Below are 20,640 nucleotides of genomic sequence, written 5' to 3'. Positions count from 1 at the left end.
TATAACATTTAAAACCTCCATTAAAATTAGTGCCAGGCTCAGAGAGATATAATATAGGGGTTAAGGCGCTTGTCTATACAAATTGCTGACTCTAGTTTGCTCTCCAGCATTGCATATGGTCTCCTGAGCCCGGCCAGAAGCGATCCCTCAGCATAGAGCCAGGAGTACACCCTGAGAACAGCCAAGTGCTGAGTTCAGGGCTTACTTACTTGTTCCCATACCCCAATTAACTAAAACTAGTGCCAAGTTTATGTATGTATGTACACGATAGCACAGTGGGTACGGCATTTGCCTTGCACACGGCCGACCCAGGTTTGATTCCTCCGCCCCCTTGGAGAGCCTGGCAAGCCATCAAGAGTATCTCGCTCACACAGCAAAGCATGACAAGCTACCCATGACGTATTTGATATGCGAAACACAGTAACAATAAGTCTCACAATGAAGACGTTACTGGGTCCACTCGAGCAAATCGATGAACAATGAGAGGACAGTGCTACTACATTATAATACTATATTCCATATATTCCAATATATTCCAATAATATTATAATCCTTATCCACCTTATCCACCATCATTGTTGAGTAGACATTAAGACTGAGAATGTCTAAGAATGATGCACATGAAGAAAGATTGAAGAAAACAGGTGAACTAAACAGAATGGTTAAATCAAGACATCTGTAACACAGTGGGAAAGGAAACTAATTTCAGCAAATTTGGGGAGTGCAAGAAAACTTGTGTACTCTAAAATGGAATAGAGCTAGTAGCTAAACCTGAGGAATACTAGAGAGGGTTCCAGGCAGGTTTAAGCGTCAACAAATATAACAGGACTTCTAACATTTTGGCTTCAGACCACCTATCCAATCTTAAAAATTAAGGATCCATCCAAAACACTTTTATGTATATTATACTGATATTTACTATAGTAAAAATTAAAACAAAAAAATTTTTAGGGCCTGAGAGATAGTACAATGGGTAAGGCACATGCCTTGCAAGAGATAACTGGGGTTCAATTTCCAGCACCTGAGCACTGTTAGGGGCGATCCCTAAGCACAGAAGCAGGACTAAGCCCGAAGCTCCACTGGGTTGTGGCCCTAAAATAAATTTTTAAAAACATTTAAATTAATCTTAGGGACTCTCAAGCATGCCCAGGTCCCAAGGCCCGTTGCCACTTATTATTATTATTTTTTTTTTTTGCCTTTTGGGTCACACCTGGTGATGCAGAGGAGTTACTACTGGTTCATGCACTCAAGAATCATTCCAGGTGATGCTGGAGGAAACCATATGGGATGCTGGGAGTTGAACCATGGTCGGCCGGGTACAAGGCAAATGCCCTACCCGCTGTGCTATTGTTCTAGTGCCCCCACAATTTCTTAGCCTTGACTTTGGTTCAACTGGAGGGCAGGTTCTTTTGCTTGGTGGAGGTTGTAGAGTTGGAGGCCTGCTATGCTCAGGTGTTCAAGTACTATCTCTGGTGATGCTCAGGGGCCAAATGATGCCAGAGATCTAAGAAGGGGGTGCATTCAAGGCATTAAATTCTGTACTGTACTATCTTTCAGGCACTAAAATCAGAAAATTTAAGAGTAGTCATTTGATCCTAAATTTTGAGAGGGGATAGGGGTGAGGTGTTTGTTTGGGGCTCCACTCCGATGTGCTCAGGGCTACTCCTGACCCGGGTTGCTCTGGTGGTGTCCCAAGGATAAAGTCAGGTCACTTAGTACTTTAGTCTATCTTCCATCCCTCAAACCTCTTTTTGCATGAATCTAAGACTCATGCATGCTTTCAAAGGCATGCCCTTTGTCACATCCCCAACCTTCACCACAAACAAAATGTTAACAAAGTATTTTATTTTCAGTAACTACTTTCCACAACAAAAGTGTAGAAAAGTATCGTTTCACATTTAGGGGATCTCTTAACATAGATAATGGAGTTCTCATATCTGTTTTGTTTCCACTATTTCTATGTCACACTAAATGACATCAGGAAAACCTCACAGCACATTTGAAAATGAGCTTGCAAAAGGCAAATATCTTTGCATCAAGGAATTTTGACTTCCTCCCTTGAAAAAAAATTGGTGTCTTTTGAGAATCACTAATTAATAGTCACCAGCCACTAATTAATACGACTCAATTCAGCATCAAGTGAAAAATAGGCACGGGGTTTCACAGGCCTGAGGGTTTACACAGGATTTACTTTTCCAGAAAGCTGAACAACAGGATCCTCATAATAAATTAATCAGCGAATATTCCAATATGGCACTCTCATCCATCAAAAGAGCTAAGGCTGAAATCGAGCTTAACCAGAAACAAGGTAAAGGGATGAAGGGGTGAGGCCAGGGAGACCCACTAAAGCAGGAGCAAAATCAGCGGGAGGAAAGCATGGTTCTTCCGCAGAGGAAAAACGGAGTGGGCGGTGGCGGACATGAAAGGATTCGTTGGGGATCCAGACGTTGTAAGGAATTAGGTCGGGAGATGCTAGCCGGGACTCCAGACGCCGAACCCCCACCCTGTCGTCTTCCCCTGCGCCCCGCCGAGCCCCGAGGAGAGCGCGGGCGGCGGGGTGCGCAGATTCGCCCTTGGAGTGATCTGAAAAGGGGTTGAGATTGCCTTGCCAGGCCTGCGGGGAGAAAAAAAAAAAGAGATGGCGGGGAGCAAACAGAGCGAGAGGGGAGCGTAGCAGGGGGCTGGAGGCGAGAACCCCCGCCCCCAGGAAGCCTAGCGCGGCGCAGTCGGTGCAGGGCCTGGAAGAAGGACGGTTCGGTTGCTAGGCGACCCGCGCTGGCCCCGCCCCGCGCCCGTGTTGCCGGGAGACGGCGAGGCCGGGGGGGAGGGGGGAGGGCGGCGGAGCGGGCCCTACGTGCTGACGCTAATTGTATATGAGCGCGAGCGGCGGGCTCTCGGGTCTTTTTTAGCGCCATCTGCTCGCGGCGCCGCCTCCTGCTCCTCCCGCCGCCGCTGCCGCCCTGAGTCACTGCCTGCGCAGCTCCGGCCGCCCGGCTCCGCAGCGCTCGCCGCCGGTAACGGATTGCGGGGGCGCCGGGAGGGGCGCGGGAGGCCGGGGAGGCCGCGTCCGCGGAGGGGGATCGGATCGAGGGCCGGGGAGCCGGGGCCGGGGCCGCCCGAGGCCTCCCCTGCTCGTCCCGGTCTGGCCGGAGCCGCCACGGCCGGCCGCCCGCCCCGTCTCGAACCTCCAGCCCCGACCCCCGCCATGGAGCCGGTGGAGGGGTGGGGAAGGCCGCTGGGGAAGGCCGGGGCGAGCGCGGGGGTCCGCTCGCGGGGTGGGGGGGTGGGGGTGCGACGGGCCGCCTTCGGCCCCACCGGCTTCTCCGCGCGGACCCGGGCGAGGCCGCGGCGACGCCCGGGCTCCTCGCGAGGGGCGACGGCCGCCCGGCTCGGGGACGCGGGCGAGGCGGGTGGGCGGCCGGGCCGGGCCGGGCTGAGCTGCGCTGCAGAGCCCCCCACTTCGCCCGCGTCCCCGGTCCCAACCCCCGCTTACTCCAGAGTACGAGGGCGGAGGCAGGCCGTGGGGGGATGGAAGAACGGCGGTGGCGGCGGCGAATTCCGATGGGCGGGAGGGGCTGTGCGGGGTCGGGGCGGGTGGGGGCGGGGGCGGGGGCGGAGGGAGGTGGCCGGGCGCTCCGCCCCCCCGGAGGCGGCGACGTGTGGGCCGGGGAAACCCCCGCGGCTCCCCGGACACGTGGCCGCCGCCGCCGTCGCCGCCGCGGCGGGCTTAGAGACCCGGGCCCGCGGGCCGGAAGCTGAGGGGCTGGCGGGTGGCGGGCTGAAGGATTCCTGAGGGAACGAGGGGAGCCCCGCCGGGCGCTTCTAGAAGGATCTTCCTTTCTTAGTACCGGAGGGGAAAGGTGTTAGGGGACGGCTGACGGGGCGGGGCCCCCACCGACCGCTTCGTGAGGGGGAATGAACGCGTGCGAAGAGCAGCCCTTAACAAAAGGGTGTGTGTATGTGTGTGTGTGTGCGCGCGCGCGCTCGTGTGTGTCTGTGTGTGTGTGTGTCTGCCTGCCGCAGGTACAGTTAGAAATTGGACAGAAGGTGTGCGTGTGGTGCGTGTGTGCGCCTGCCTGTCGCAAGTAGTTACAAATTGGACAGAAGGTGTGTGTGTGTTGTGTGTGTGTGTGCGCGCGCGTGCATGCGTGCGCATGTGCGCCTGCCCGCCTCAAGTACAGTTAGAAATTGGGCAGGTGTGTGTGTGTGCGCGCGCGCGCGCTCTTGTGCGTGTGTGTGCCTGCGCGTCAGTGTGCCTGCCTGTGCTTGTTTGTGCCTGACTGCCCCAAGTACAGTTAGAAATGGACAGAAGGAAGGGTGTGTGTGCGCCTGACTGCTCCACGTACAGTTAGAAATTGGACGGGGGGTGGGGGGGGCGTGCGTGCGCGCGTGTGTAGTGCCCTCCCGCCTGCCTCAGGTACAGTTAGAAACTGGACAGGTGTGTGTGCGCGAGTGTGTGCACACGTGCGCTCCAGCCTTCCCCAAGTACAGCTCGAAATTGGCCGATGGCTTCGTCGGTATTTTTTGTTTTTCCTTTAGGGAGACTTTCTCCCTAATCAGACTGCCTCTGAACAGTCCTAAGATGGAAACTGATTTTGGCCATCGAGGTCTTTCGTGGTCTTTTCCTTTCTTCAGTGCAGCCATCGAGGTTCCTGGAAGGAGGTGTTTTCTGAACTAGCTGCGGTGCTTTTTTTTTTTTTTTTTTAAAGACGGTTGGTGTAGGGAGGAAGGGGAGGAGGGGGAGAGGGCATTCGTCTGGAGTCTGAGCTCAGTTCTACCTCACGAGTGCCCTCATGGGAGGCCCGAATGAAGTTCTGCCCGGAGCTGGTGGTCTCTGAGAACCACAGGATCCAGGGACGGATGACGTCAAGGCGTGCGATCTGTCCTGTGTAAAAGAGTAGATGCGATTCATTTGATCTCACAGGAAAATGGGATATACATACCAGTTGTAAAGTCCTTGCTTGAGAGTTTCTCGCCAGAAAACAGGCAGGCAGTGTCAGTTTTGAGATTTTTAAAACCCAGACAGAAGTGATTAGACAGTGCCGGTGTCCAAGAGGACTCCCGATTTTATCTCTAGTTGTCGGGCAGAACAGGTGTTAGAAGGTGAGCAGCCTTGTTGCACATCTTTTTTGAAGTGTAACACGTTGACAGCCTACCCCAAGGTGATTTACCAGGGCTTATCTCAGAACGTGATCTTGGTTATTAGGGTTACCAAGGCTACCTTTTATTGCTACCTTTTATTTGATGCATTTTTACTTGTGTAGAAGTTTTGTGCCTTTTCGATTTTATTGGGGGAGGGGGTTGAGCTTAGTACTTTTATTTTTCTGTGATAGAGCACAATAGGGGTAAATGAAACTGCATTTATTGGGTAATTGTCAGATGTTTTGAAATTATTTTTGTGTTAATGTTGTGTTCCAAGAGGGTAGGTAGTAATATTTTAACAGGAAAACTAAGGCACAGGGCAGTTAAAAAAAAAAACTCATCCATGGTTGCATAATCATGGTTTATGAAGCCTTTATTGGCTTTTAAAGGGATCTTAAGTGAATTCACTTGGACTAATTATTCTATACTTCAGCTTAAGACTTGAATTCATGCATTTTCATTTTACTTTGGGGCCATAACTCCTCCTTTTTTCTGGTGCTACACCTGGCACTTGTGGGACCATATGGTATTGTGAGCCTGGATGACTGATAATTAATATGCGCACCAGTTCCTTGGGCTCTCCAGCCCTGCCCCTTCAGAGCATTCATTCTAACATTTTTCTTCAAAATTTAATTGTAGGTAAAGTAACCTGATGCAGTAGTAACATAAACATTTCTGTTAAAAGCATTCCTCACTGTGCTCTGGGGAATCACCTTCAAGCATTCATTCAAGCAATTTGTTTGTATGTAGTAGCTGGGTAATGGCTCCTTCCTTAGCCTATGACTGTCTATGTATGTGTCTTTTCGATACATGTAAAATGCATATTTTGCATATTTATGTTCTCTGTGAATACAGTTCTCAGACCCTTCACTGGTGAAGTGAAATAAAAGATTTGCTTAAACTGCATTTCCAATGAGATAAGGACTAAATGAAGTGAAGGGAAACCTTTGCTATTTTTAGTATAATGCTGGTTTCCAGATTGAATTTGCTTTAAAACATCAAAGAAGTAACTAGTTTGTTGCCAAGTTAGAGGGAAGGCACCTTGATTTTTGTAATAGTAGACTAGATTTGGGTTTTGGATTCGCAGATCGTAAATTCTAGTTTTTATACTTATCTCTTGTGTATTGATGACTAACTTGCTTAATACTCTATCTGCAATTATAAAGAGGAACGTGTTCAATAATTCCTTACAGAGTTGGTGCCATAGCATTGTTACTGTTAAAAGTAAGGAGATTGTGGGAATCTGAGAATACAGTTCAGAAGTGAGGTATTTGCCTCGCCTTGTGCTTGACGGTCTCCATTTCTGTCCCCAGTGCTGTATATGGTCCCTCCCCCAACTACACCTCCTACCCCCTGGAAAGAAAGAATATGCTATTTAGTGCCAGTTTCAGTAAATGTTACAAGACCACAAATTAAACAGTATATGGTCAGATTCAGACACATTTTCTGTGTTCAGATGGTCAGTTGAAGGTGTTTTTTTTCTCTACAGTAATGCTTTCCCCTGATGTTCCTTTTTCCAGATGTTAATATAGTGATACCTCCTTATAATTGCATTTTACTTTAAGAATCTTTCTTTCTTTTTATAAATAGGTAGTTGGGTTTTCCTAAATATCCAGTTTGATATGTCTTTTTTTTTCCCTTTTTGGGTCACATCTGGCGATATACAGGGGTTACTCCTGGCTCTGCACTCAGGAATTACTCCTGGCGGTGCTCAGGGGACCATATGGGATGCTGGGAATCGAACCCTGTTGGCCGTGTGCAAGGCAAACGCCCTACCTGCTGTGCCCTGATAAATAATTTCTGATGAGAGCATTATATTGCTTTACATTAAGAATAATTACAGTATAATGACAGTGATGTTTAGGTTTGTCTTTGTTGCACACAGGCATGCATACATACACCTTCAATTTGTCTGACCTATTTTTCATATTAATTAAAAAAATGTTTTCCTATTTTGGAACTAATTTTTGACTCAGGCTTCTAGACTCTGAGAACATTGAAAAGCTCTCAGTTTATATCACCCAGAAATCAATTTTTGTTTCTCTTCCCAAAGTGTTGGTCCTCTTCCCTGTTCTGTTTTCTGTCTGTCTTTCTCTCTTTCTCTTCTCTCTCTCTCTCTCTCTCTCTCTCTCTCTCTCTCTCTCTCTCTCTCTCTCACACACACGCACACACTCATTGACACACCTCCTTCCCTATGTCCCATTGCTCTGTCTTTCCAGTAGTGTCTGAACTCTGGACTTAGGTGATCTCCTAGTCTGTGTGTGCTCTTCACAGAGCTATTGGCATGTGATAGGTACTTAACACATGGTTCTTGTTGTTTATCACATATGATGGTGGGTGACCATCTGTATGGGGCAGGGAGGTTCCATGAAACTCAGCTTCTGACAGGATTCAGTATTGCATGCATATGGTCCCCCATGTACCGCCAGGAGTAACGCATAAGCACAGAGCCAGGGGGAGTAGCCCTAGCACCTCTGATTATGTCCAGTCACCCCTCCCGCGCCCCCCCCCACACACACATACTTCATACCCTGCCCTGCATTAAAAGATTTGGTTTTCTTTTATTTGTGAGTCTAATATATGAGTGAACATATTTCTGCAACACATCAGACACTCCCTACCCATTTTCCATAATTACCATATTTGATGGGGCTCAGACAGTAGGCAACAAATCATGGAGGGAAATACATATAGATATGCCTCTTGGAGAGCCTGGCAAGCTACCTATGGCATATTCTGTATGCCCAAAACAGTAACAACGGGTCTCATTCCCCTGACCCGGAAAGAGCCTCCAATATTTGGCAGTGTTGGGAAAGACGGTAAGGAGAGGCTGCCAAAATCTCAGGGCTGGGACGAATGGAGACATTACTGGCACCTGCTTGAGTAAATTCATGAACAAAGGGATGACAGTGATACAGTGATCCTTTGGAGTACTACCCTATACTAGAATTAACATGCAAAATTAAGAATGGAGACTATTTTGTTCCTTCTTGCTTTCATGCTGACTTTATGTTGTAATTTTTAACACACTACACTATACAATAATATTTTTGTGTTTATGAATTGGGGTTGGAGTTGGGAGCATGCCTTGCATGTATGGTATCTAGGTTGTATCCCCAGTAACACTTGGCCCCTTTAGCACCACCCTGGTTGTTGTAGCCCCCACCCAAAGAGCACCTCATTCTTGGGCCTTAGCATTCAACTTTAGGTCCATTTGACAAAGTACCACCAGTAGTGGCCTTTGAATCCCCGAAATACTGTTCAACCCTCCCCCACATTTATTGTTTTGAGTATATTTAGCTCAAGTATATTCTTTCATTAAAGTCACTTCTACATTTAACTCATTCCTTGCCTGCTCAGTTTGTTGTGAGGTTTCTGCTCGTGGATTCTGTTGTGTTTTGTGTCTATTATTTATCTTCTAGGATTTTTAGGGCTATCTTCAGTTCTGTTAAAAAAGTTTTTTTGTTTTGTTTGGAGGTCGCATCCAGCAGTGCTCAAACTTACTGCTTGCTTTGGTTTTTGGAATCAGTCTTGGCAGACTCGAGACCATATGGGTGCCTGGGACTCAACCCAGGTTGTCTGTGTGTAGGCAAGCTCCTACTTGCTGTAATGTTGCTTCATTTCTAGTTCTGCAAAATTCTTAGCTGTTAATTTCTTAAAATATTCTGTCTATTCACTTCTAGGACTTGTATTAAAGCTTTGTTGTATTTTGAAATATGTATTGCTCAGTGTTGGACTGAGAGCCTTACGTATGTGGAATCTGTTCACTGAGCTAGATTTTCCGGATCTTAGAAAGTGTTTTTCCTGATCTTTGAAGTATTTTTGATCCTTTTTAGTCTTTGCTATAATTAAAAGCTGTCTTAAAAGCTGTCTTTTAAATTTGTTTCCAGGTCACTTAATTCTCTCCAGCTCATACCGTTAAATTTACCCATTTAGTTCTATTTGTTATCTTTCTATGTAGGTAGACATTCTGTTTAGTTCTTGTTTTTGTTTTTGAACCGCACTTGGTGGTGCTTAGGGGTAACCCCTGGCTCTGTTCTCAGGAATTATTCCGGGTGCGCTCAGAGGACTGTGAGATGCTGCAGATCGAACCTAGGTTGGCTGATTGCAAGGGCAAGCACCTTACCTGCTATACTATCTCTTCGCCCCCCCAATTTAGTTCTTTTGCAAATTTGCTAATCACCTTTAATAGGTGACTTCATTGCAAATATTTCTTTAGACATTCTTTTTAGTTTTTGCTTCTTTGGTCATACCCTGCGAAGCACAGGGATTACTTACTCCTGGCTCTGCATTCAGGAATCACTCCTTGTCCTGCTCAAAGGACCATATGGGATGCTGGGAATCGAACCCAGCAAACGCCCTACCTGCTGTACTATCGCTCCAGCCTCTAGACACTTATTTTCAAACTCAAAGCAGGAGTCTCTTTATCTACTTTTAAGCACATTTGTTTACGATCTGACAATATTTGTCTTTGTTTGACTGCTTCTGTTGTATGTTCTGTTGCCCCATTTGTACTGTATGTAACTTGCAAATTTCTTGTATGAATTATTTGAATTCTAGGGTGAAGGCGCCTTTTACTTATACTTGGCTATGTGAACACTTAAGAACACAGACCTGACCTCTCCAAGCTCACAGTTTAGGGTTTTGAAGGCAACAGATTAGGTGAATTTAAGCTTTTGTATAGGACAAGTGTTACATATTTTTTAGTCCCTAAGAATATAGCATTTCAGGGTTCTTAGTTCTTTTGGGAGGTTGCTATAAACTTTTTCACAGTTCCGGAGCTTTTGCTTTTACTCCGTGTAGTCAAATCTACAATGAAGGTTCAAATTTAAGATAGACAGTTGCTCTCAGGGCAAACAGGACTTCTGTTTATCCACTGATCTTGTCTCTGCCAGGAATTCAAATAATTCAGATCTCTTAGAAATCCAATTCTTGTCTGATAAGTGAAATTCTCATTGGTCTTTACTTAGAGTTGTTGACTGCAGTAGAAAGAATTAAAACAGTAGTGGTGGCCAGACCGATAGTACAGCAGGTAGTGCCCTTCTGTTGCATGTGGCCAGCCCTGGTTCCATCCCTAGCAATCCTTATGATTGCCTCCCACTGCCAGTTGCAAGCCCTGAGCACAGCAGGGTGTGGCTCCCTCTCCTTTCAGAAAAAGACAAATCCAAAATGTAGATGTTAATCTAAACCGGACCTTCCCCCCCCCCCCCCCCCAGTACGTTATCTTATACCTAGCGGCATTAGTTGCTGAATTTTCATTTTGGATTATATATTTTTGGGTCCCATCTCTTCATGAATGTTGGTACAGAATCTTGATATGAAAATATCTAAATCTAACGTTGTCTTCTAATTTTAGATTTTCCAGAAAAATTCAATTACTGCATGCTTTATTCCTAGTGTCCTCTGACATAAGCATTTTACAATACCAAGGTATATTTATTGGTCAATCTGTAAAAACTAAGAAGAATCTGCTTTCAACTATCATCCTAGCAAATGATTTTGTGGGAAAATTGACCATCCACCATGGATAATTCAAAATGGACAGTTTTCAAATAGAATAGAGTTGACCAGCCGTCGAACATGAATTTTTACATGAATTTGCTTCTTAGAGCAATCCAACTTGCTTGTTTTGTCCTAACTTTGGCCAAAAGTTGTTTGAGCTCCATTTGCTATAAAGCAAATAGTCTAAATACACAATTAGCCTTACTTTGAAAGAAAAAAAATTAAAACAAAGAAACCTAATTTATCCAAAATTGGAGAAGGCACCTCTGAAAAAGTGGCATCACTTTGTCTTGAAGTGTGTATACTAGGAATTGTCCCCAAGGCCTCACATCTTGCATATTGCTTTATTGAGGCTAGTTGCTCTATTGAGGAGCCCTTGAAAATTTCCGAGCCTTTTAACTTTTTAAAGAATTAAAGGAGGGATGGGAGAGAATAGAGTACAGGAATTAAGGTGCTTGCCTTGCATGCATCCAACTCGGTTTCAATCCCCTGTATTCTCTGTTCGGGACTGGGCCTCTCCACCCAGCTCCCCCACTTTCCAGTAACTAGACAGTTACACCCACCAACTGCCGTGTAACCCCATCAATGGCCATCCAGAGACTATAAAACCAAGCTCCTGGAATCGCGAGGCCGCGTTTGTGGCCATGCGACCTCTTATTCTCTAGTTCTCACTCTCAGAGAACCCAACAGACTACTGAGAGTATCATACCCACCTATGTGCCTGACTAGGAACACCTGTAAAGGTGATTAGAGGCTGCCCCAAAAGCCTCCATCCGTCTCGGAGAGCCCTGCAAGCCACCGAGAGTATCCCGCCCCCACGGTAGAGCCTGACAAGCTACCCGTGGCGTACTCGATATGTCAAAAACAGTGACAATGAATGGTCCTCATTCCCTTGACCCTGAAGGAGCCCCCAATATGTCATCAGGCTACACTTGCATGTGACAGGGATGAATGGAGACGTTACTGGGCCCGCTAGAGCGAATTGAAGAACAACGGGGTGATAGTGTTGGTGATGTCCTTGGCACCCTATATGGTTCCTTTAAGCCTTGCCAGGAGTCAATCTCTGAGTGAAGAATAGGACAAACCTTGATGCAGAGTAAGGAGTTATCCCTGAACATTTCGAGGTGTGACTCCAAAATAAAATAATGAAAAAGTAAGAGCTAAAAAAAATTTCTTCATAAGTTTGAATTCTAAATGTAACCATACAACCGGAGACACTGAGGATAGTAATATATCCATTTTTCTGTGAGCATATCAAAACAAAAAAAATTTGGAATTTAAAAGTTTCATTTATTGACAGTTAAGGATTTACTAGGTACTGTTCTCAACTTAGCAAATTTTGGAATGTTATATAATAATTACGAGGGAAAACCAAATTATGTATATTGACTCTTTGTCTGTGGCCACACCCTAGAGTGCTCAGGAGTCACTCTTGGCAGTGCTCAGACAACTATACATGGTACTGGGAATTGAATGCAGACCTCCTCTATACAAAGTTTGTGCTCCAGCCCACTGTGTTTTCTCTGGGCCTGCTGTTTTTGTTAATAGTTAGCTATTGTTAGATATCTGGTGTCTTTTACCATAAATGTTACAGTTGGAAATGTGTATCTATGATTATGCATACTTTTTAAACCCCCAGATTGAATTTTGTCATACATCCTGTGTATCTGGTGGGGAATCACCAACTCAAAATTTCCATTTTAACTGTGTTTTGTTGTATACACACTATGTTCTATTAAACATTTTTGATGAGATAAAAATTGTAACTGCAATATTCTGTGCATATGTCTTCATAGCTTTGTGTACTCTGAAGAGGATACTGTGTAGTGGTTGGCAAAAGCAGTTAGGAATCCCTATAAAGTGGTTCCTGTGGTCTTATTTTTGATGAGATAAAGATTGTAACTGTAATGTTCTATGTGTTAAGATTTGTGTACTGTGAAGGGGATACTATGCAGTGGTTTGCAAAAGCAGATAGAATCCCTGTAGCATGTAAAAATGTAAAAATGCTTTTTAAGATTTTACTTGAACAGAATGTATATGACAAAGTATCTCTGAAGAAGTTAAATAGAGCCATGAGGTCAGGAAAAAAAAGATTGTGCAGAACTATCTACTGAAGTTCTGGCAGAAAACTGCTTAGGTTAATGTAAAAAAAAAAGCACAGGTCTTCAGAAAAAGTTTTTTTTCATGTTAGATTCTCATGTGAATTGCAGGGCTGGGTATGAACATATTTAAGTCTTGAGTCAGATTGCTATCTAGAGAGATAACAGTTTATAAAAATAACAGTCATTTAAGAATGTTTATGCCTCACAGTTTTCTTTGAACTTAAGAAAAAAATCCTTGCTAGTATAATAGGCAGACTAGAGTTTCTTTGCGTATTTTTGTTGACCAATAACATTTTTATATTGTTGTATTAATATTTATATTTGCTAAATATTTATTGATGATGCTTTTCCTAGTATTACTAGAGAATTTTATAAATGTTATTAAAGTTATTTAAAGCAAATAGAACAAAATAAATGCAGTAGAGTACATTAGGAAGAAATTTTTTGTAATTTGTATATAGTCCTTTTCAAGGATTGCCATTTGACTGCTGAAATAGGTTGTAACTTTTGGGTAGTAAACAAATGTGTTGGTATTAGGAGTCATAAGGTCCTTTCTATTATTCCTTTTTGGTGATTCTTACATGATTCTAAAAACATGGTAGTAATTTGCTTGTTTTACGCCAATGTGAAAAATGGCTTAGAAGCTAGCATGAAGCTGCATTTTCTTAATACTGATGCTTTTTAAAAATTTTTTTAAAAAAATTTTTATTCAAACATTTTTTAAAATTTTTTTTAGTGAAACACCATGAGGTACAGTTGTAGGCTTACAAATTTTTGTGCTTGGGTTTCAATTATACAATGATCAAATACACATCCCTCCACCAGTGCCCATTTTCCACCACCATGGATCCCAGTATCCCTCCCATGCCCATCCCCCCCGTCCAACCCTGCCTCTGTGGCAGGGCATTCCCTTTTAAAAATTTCTTGGGATAGTTTTTAATATGGTATTTAAAGTGTTTTGACTTCAGTTGTTTTAACTGGTTCTCAAATTTGTATACTTTTTTTTAACATTGATTTTTTTTTTTTTTTTACCTTAGATACTTGCAGTTCTTACAACATGGCGGATATTGACAAGTAAGTGCCAGGCTTTTTTTCCCCTTGTGATTCGGTATCATATTATCATGTTATGTGGGTAGTGGCAGTATTAAAATGCATGAAATGACTAATCCTTAGCATCTACCATTGTCAAAGTTGGGTACAGTGTATCCAAGACATAATATAGTACACATAATCATTGTCATCAATATAGTGAATCATTTGTCAGTTTTCTCAGGGAAATGCTGAACACAATAATGAATCATAAAATATTCAGAATTTTCAATTACCCTCTATATATTTCTCAGAGACTTTATAGCTTACATTGTAATGAGTCATAAATACGAGATTAAAAGCTTACAAAATGTATTTGTAGGAATTACAGAATAAAAGGACACTTACATTCAGGTTTCAAATAGGAGCTCTTTGGACCACTTGCTCAGTTGATCCTGTATTTCTCTCCATAGATAGAAACACTCTCTTTTTATCTAATTTATGTCTTTGCTTTTCTTTACTACCTAGCAGTTTTTGCTATACCTATACATTCTTAACTAAAATTTCTTTTTGATAAACGCAACTAGTAGTCACAATAACTATGTAAAGAAAATAATCTCAGCCCATTTAGTGGAGAATAATACTAAGATTATAAAAAAATGTAACCAGAAGCTTATCTGAATCAGTCTGTCTTCAACTTCCCTGAACTTTGCAAGGAAAGTTCTTATTTTGGTTGGACAAGTCATGGGCTGAGGCATGCCATTGTAGAGCGTACTTTTAATCCAATTAGCGTTTCCAGGGTTCTGTTGTGGAAACAGATTTTAGAGAGATAAGGTCAGAGAGTATGGTTTGAGCTGCATTAGTTTAATTATAATTTTATTGTCGCCTGTCAGGAGTATTTTAAACAGCACTTGGATGAAAGAGGTGTGGTATTCAATGTTTTTGTGGGTGCACGTGGAGGAGGGAGTACAGGAAACTAGCTTAAGGGCAGCACATGCAGTTCAAACAGGAATCTCAGCTTCTCAAATGAGCTCTCTTCTGCTGGTGTTTCAGATAATGGCTCTCAAAAGTGTGTCTCTTTAATTGTACTGTTCTCATCTGAATTGATTGTATACATGTGATTGATTACTATGTATCCAACATCTTGGCTACACAGCTATCAATGTGAATCTATTTTACTATGTTCCTCATGTTTCCTTTGTTTCTCCTCTTTGGCTTTGTAGTTTGCTATTCTCATTCCCTTTCCCCTTTTGGTTCTTTAGTTTAATGCCTTGGAAGAGTACAAGAAAAGTAAATTATTTTAAAATAACATAATTAAAAGTGACTATTCTATTCTCATGTCTGGTAGTTTCAGTGTAAAGTTCTAATTTGGTCATTTTTTTCCCCAGAATTTTGAAGGCATTGCTCATTTGTCTCCATCCAGTTTAATTTAGTCATAATTTTTATCTTTTGTATATGGCTTTTTTTTAAAGCCATATAAAAAAAAGCCATATATTTCAGAAAGCTCTGCTTTCAGTTCTAGGGAGTATTCTTGACTTTGTTCTGTTTGCTTCTTTCTTAAGCTCCTTTCGTCCTGTTTCCCATCTTTGTCACTTTGGTCTTGCTGGACATACTTGGAACTCTCAAAAATTTCAACTCTTTCAACGCCTGTAAATTTTGATTGTCTTCATTTTTAATAGCTTTTCTCTTTTCCTATTTGTAGTATCTTTTCTTTGGATATTTCTTTCTCAATAGTTTGTTCTTAAATTTTCTCTCCCTTGTTGATTAGAAATTTACATGTTGGAGGGGGAGATTTGCCCATTTAGGATTTTAACCCAAGATTGTCAAGAGTGGGCACATGGTGTGTGAATTCACCAGGGAATTTGGCACTTTCCCCCCCAGGACTGTTAAGTAAGTCCCATGAAAAAAGTATCTGGGTAACAGTGTGATTCTGTATTTTTAAAGCCAAATTGAGAAGTTGTCCACAGGTGCACAAAACTGTAAATAACTGTTAGATTCTCTTAACTGTACATGATCCTTTAGTCAGAGCTCAGTTTAATATGCTGCTATATAGGAAGAGATCAGAGGATTAACTACTTCCTGATGGTTGTTAGTATCTTCTGTATTTTATCCACCTTCAATCCCTCAGCCCTGCTTGTAGATTATGTTTGGGCTACTTCTCAGCCTTCCCTACTTGTTAACTTTTTATTTTTTGTTTTCAGTGAAGTTATAGTTGTTTTCCTTTTCTCAGTGGTTAGGGTTATTATTAGTGCTGGGTTTGGATATGCAGATGAGTATGTATGACCTGCCATCTTAATCTTGGAATACAATTTTGTTTTAAACTTTAATATAAAAAATTGGTTATGATGACATAAATTTTCTTTTCTTTCCCAGTACACACACACATACCTTTTTTTTTTTGAGGTTCATTTTTTTTTTTTTAAATTTTTTTTTTACAGTTGTAGATTTACAATTTTTTGTGCTTGGGTTTCAATTATACAATGATCAGATACCCATCCCTCCACCAGTGCCCGTTTTTCACCACCATGGATAATATCCCTCCCACCCCCATCCCCTCATGCCCCCCTGCCTCTGTGGCAGGGCAATCCCCTGTGTTCTCTCTCCGTTTGGGTGTTGTGGTCTGCAAAAGAGGCATTGAGTGGCAAACAACACATACCCTTTTAATTTTGGAAGTCTGTTAAGTTCTAGGAGGTCGTGAGGAAGAGTGGACTCTTGTTCTTTAAAGCAGGAGTCAGAAACTTGATCTGCTGAGGAATTATCACTAAGTATTTTAGGTATTTGGTACCATATAAGTAGATAAAATAATAATGAAGAAAGAACTGAGGTTTTGTGTCATCCCCCCACACCCATTCAATAGCCCATAATTAAGTATGCTAAAGTTAATACTGTTAAGAGATATTTCAGATCTGTATATTTTCTGATATGAAGACTGAACTATTCCAAAGTTAACAGGGACTTAGATTTTTTTTGCAAAATATGTTCTTTTTTCTGCACTGATACTTTTAAAATGCTGTTTCGGACAAGAAAACAGCAAATTGAATATTAAAGTGTGAGATCACACAAGGAATATATAATAGTCTGTGTGCATATTGTTGTCCACGACTAGTACACTACTTCCTTTCTGTATTTGGTTTTTGTGCAGAATTGGGTGCTGGGGGTCTAATACAGAGTTCTAGCATGTAAACATGAGCTCCAACCCTTTGAATTATCTTTATATTCCCCTTAGACTTGTTGTAATTTTTAAGGCCAAATAAGAGGAACCTTATCTTACTAATTATCCTTCTCTTTCAATGGCCTATTCTCTATAAGAATAAAGTAAAATAAAGTCTTTTCAACTTCTTCTGTCCTTCCTACCGTCTCCTATGAAGTAAAAATAATATTGTAAAGAGAACAGGCTTGTATGGTTGCTCCATGACAAACAGGGTTCCAAGATCCACCTTCTTCTAAAAGGGCTTCAACCTCAGCTTTTAATGTCCTTTTCTCAAATGCCTGCCTCATAGCTGTGAAGCTTCAGTTTCACATCCTTATTCCAGAAAGAGCAAGATCAAAAAGGCCTCCCAGCTGTCTGGTATCCTCTAAAGGACACTTTCTAAAATTTTTACTACTTTTTTTTAAATCTCATTGCTAAAATATAGTCTCTAGTAATATTAAATGGTAGGCTGGGATTTTAGCAGGATTTACTGCTATCTCAAAATTTTGCTACTATTACTAGGGTTGAGATCAGTGACTATTGGACAATACGTATATATTCCTGTATTATATTTCCTGAATAATAGCTTACTAAGTCACATTTAGCTTGAAATTTAAACTTTCATGTGTGACTGTGTCTTTAAAATGGGATTTTGTTATTTCTAATTCCTATTTGCTTATGGAGTTCAAAAAAATGAAAAAACATTTTGAATTTAAAATACTTTATATTTAGATATTTTTATAAGTAGCATATTAACAGAAAATTAATTGAAGTTTTTCTATAATATTTTTATTTTTATATTTTATAATTGGTACATATGAACTTTGGTGTGATACTATGATATTGTAGCAAAGAACAGGCTGAGCTTGATCAAGATTTGGATGATGTTGAAGAAGTAGAAGAGGAAGAAACTGGTGAAGAAACAAAAATCAAAGGTATTATTTTAAATTACTTCAGGAGCCAGTGATTGCTGGCACATATCTTCTGGAGGGTAGTAATAAATGCATTTCTACTTCTGAACGTTGTTCACTCTACCTCCCTATACATCTACTTCAGTAACAGTTGAATGGGAGGAGCGAAGAGAGTTCAATATAGGTGGTTGTAAGGGAAGAAAGTATGAGTCCAGTGTGCCCCATCAGAAGCCAGAGTGTACTTCTGTTGCTTGACCGAAATGGCATAGCTGTGTCAGTTTACAACTCATATGAACTGTTCATAAGCAGTTCACAGGTCATGAGTTTTGTCTGAATTCAGAAATGATTTTGGTGGTGCTAAACATTAGCTTAGATCTATTTGCAAATGTCTAGTGTATAGTACACTTCTTGTATTTTTAAAAATCCATTTCAACATGAACACAAAACCTTTCAAGGTTTTCTTTAGCAAATTTAAGGGTGGGGTGGTGGTGGTGGTAGTGATAGCATTGAGAAATTAGACTGCTTTATGCTTTAGATTATACTTGTAGAAATGGCCAAGGCTGTTGAGGTTTTTGAGGTTTGTCCATGACAAATTACTGACACATTTTTTATTTGAACTTCTTCCATCTTCATCTTTCATTTTTCAGTATTTTCTTAAGAGATAGAGCTATGACTATATCCTTTGTGGTCAATATTGAGTTATACTCATTTTTACTACTGTACATTATCTAATCAAATTAATGTTAATCATTGAAATTGACCTTTAATCCATAAATTGAAAACATTGATAATTTTGTATATAATGTCTAAATAGTTAGCAAAAGTTGTTTCATATATAAAACGTTTGGATTGAAAATAATTTTTAAACACCATTAATAACCAAATTTTGACTTTGGGTATCAAAATTGTTAACTTTTTCTATTCAGAAACAGGTATGCTATCTGGACTGTTAACATTAAATTTTTTTGTTGACTTCATTTTACAGTTTTAGAGTTTTAGATTCTCATCTCTGTGAGTACAATTGTCATCACACTAGCATCAGCTTTGTAGTGCATCCTATTACCCAAAAGACCCATCTACCTAAGAATTGTGAACTTTTCTCTTCAGAAACATGCAACCACAGTACATATAGCCATCAAATTTTCACATCTCTAGCTCCCAGGTTTAAATTTTTCATTGTATTTGCATTTTCTGGTAAATACCTGCCTTCAGAGGGATATCTTAGATTATAGATAGGCATCTGAGTGAAGCTTTGAGTTTCCCAAAAATGCAAGGTGGGTAAAGCACTATATAGGAAGAGAAAATACTGTCATAGTAGGTATGATAGTGGCCATGAGGTATAATATTTTGCTCATTTGGAATTTATTTACCATCCTACCTAACTCAACAGTTTTATAAACTAGTCAGGAAAACTTCTTTATTGGATTATCCTAAAATAGCCTATAATTTTCATAAAATCCTCCTTTTGATGCCTTTTTTTTTTTAAGCGCGTCAGCTGACTGTTCAGATGATGCAAAATCCTCAGATTCTTGCAGCCCTTCAAGAAAGACTTGATGGTCTGGTAGAAACACCAACAGGATACATTGAAAGGTACAAGTTCTTTTCCATAGTTCCTTAATTTATGTTGTCATCATTACAGGTGTATCTATTTTGTAGACCATCTAGAATTTATATGCAAATAGAAAGCTAATGTCTTACTAGTATTTAGTGTAGGATTATTGGGAATGAAAGATTTTGCTAAATATCACCAAGTTAGAGGTGTTCTTTTAAATTTTATTTAGATTCTCCTTCATGTTAAGTATATGATCTTTGTCATATCTGAGATTTGTTAGAAGGATAGATTCAGAAGAAATACAGATTTTTTTAAATTGGTGATTGAACAAGTTGGTAACTTTTCAGATGGTTTTTTTGGTGGGAATTTTTAATAAGTCTTTAATATTCAATTGCTGCATATATGGGTCTTTATTCAGTAGTTACTACACTTATAAGTGTTATGTCATTCCTTGTGTTGTGTGTTCACCATATCATATTCTTTTTCTTTGATGGACTTAGTTTGCCTTCCAGTTTCATCAACACAAATTCCCATGTAATGATCATCCTTGTATATATCCTCTTAAAGAACATTGTCAGAATTTCTTGTTCGGACTTGCTTATTTTGGTATATGCAGATCAAAATGATAATAATAATAGACCAGTTCTCTAGCTTGCTTTTAAGAATAACTATCCAGTACATGGAGGTTGCATTTTCCCTTGTGTTTCTGCCAATAACTCAGCATCACAGTTATGTATGTCTTAGAAATCTAGAGGCATAGGCTTATTTTGTCAATTTTTATGGGCTACATCCAGTAGTGCTTGCATTGGAGGGCACTTAATTTCAGGGATCAAGCTCTGGGACTTTCATGTGCTACATGGGTTCTACTACAAGAGCTATTTCTCTTCCCCTGTTTGTACTTAAGTCTCTGTGATTTTTTAGCCTTCTAGATTATCATGTGTTTCCTTTTTTCTTTTTCCTTTCGGAGTTTTTTTTTTTTTTAAGAGTCCATATTCTGGACATTAATCCCTTATCTGTTTTACACCTTTAAAATCTGATGTGTCATTTCCATTAATTTTATCTATAGTACTCGCCATAGACAGAAATCCTTTTTTCTTTTTATTTTTTTAATTGATCACCATGGGGTATAGTTATAGACTTAAAAATTTTTGTGCTTATGTTTCAGTCATACAATGATCGAGTGCCCATCCTCTACCAGTGCCTGTTCTCCAC

General features: G+C 41.0%; 1 protein-coding gene across 4 annotated transcripts in view; it reads left to right on the top strand.

The window, feature by feature from the left end:
* The first annotated feature begins 2,874 nt into the window (after positions 1-2,874).
* The window catches only part of NAP1L1 (nucleosome assembly protein 1 like 1), a 40,246-nt gene continuing 22,480 nt past the window's right edge, over positions 2,875-20,640 (top strand). For 2 of the 4 annotated variants that reach the window (XM_056118710.1, XM_056118711.1), the window contains exons 1-3: positions 13,784-13,820; positions 17,815-17,900; positions 19,364-19,466. In XM_056118710.1, coding sequence (XP_055974685.1) covers positions 13,804-13,820; positions 17,815-17,900; positions 19,364-19,466 — 206 coding nt within the window. In that variant the 5' untranslated portion in view covers positions 13,784-13,803. Of the gene's footprint in view, positions 3,015-13,783; positions 13,821-17,814; positions 17,901-19,363; positions 19,467-20,640 lie in introns of those variants that run through there. The other 2 variants (XM_056118713.1, XM_056118712.1) reach the window with 2 other exon arrangements.

The sequence above is a fragment of the Sorex fumeus genome, unplaced genomic scaffold, assembly GCF_029834395.1.
Source record: "Sorex fumeus unplaced genomic scaffold, SorFum_2.1 ptg000003l, whole genome shotgun sequence".
NCBI classification, from domain to species: domain Eukaryota; kingdom Metazoa; phylum Chordata; class Mammalia; order Eulipotyphla; family Soricidae; genus Sorex; species Sorex fumeus.
Note: the sequence above shows the minus strand (reverse complement) of the source record. Positions and strands in the feature narration are given on the sequence as shown.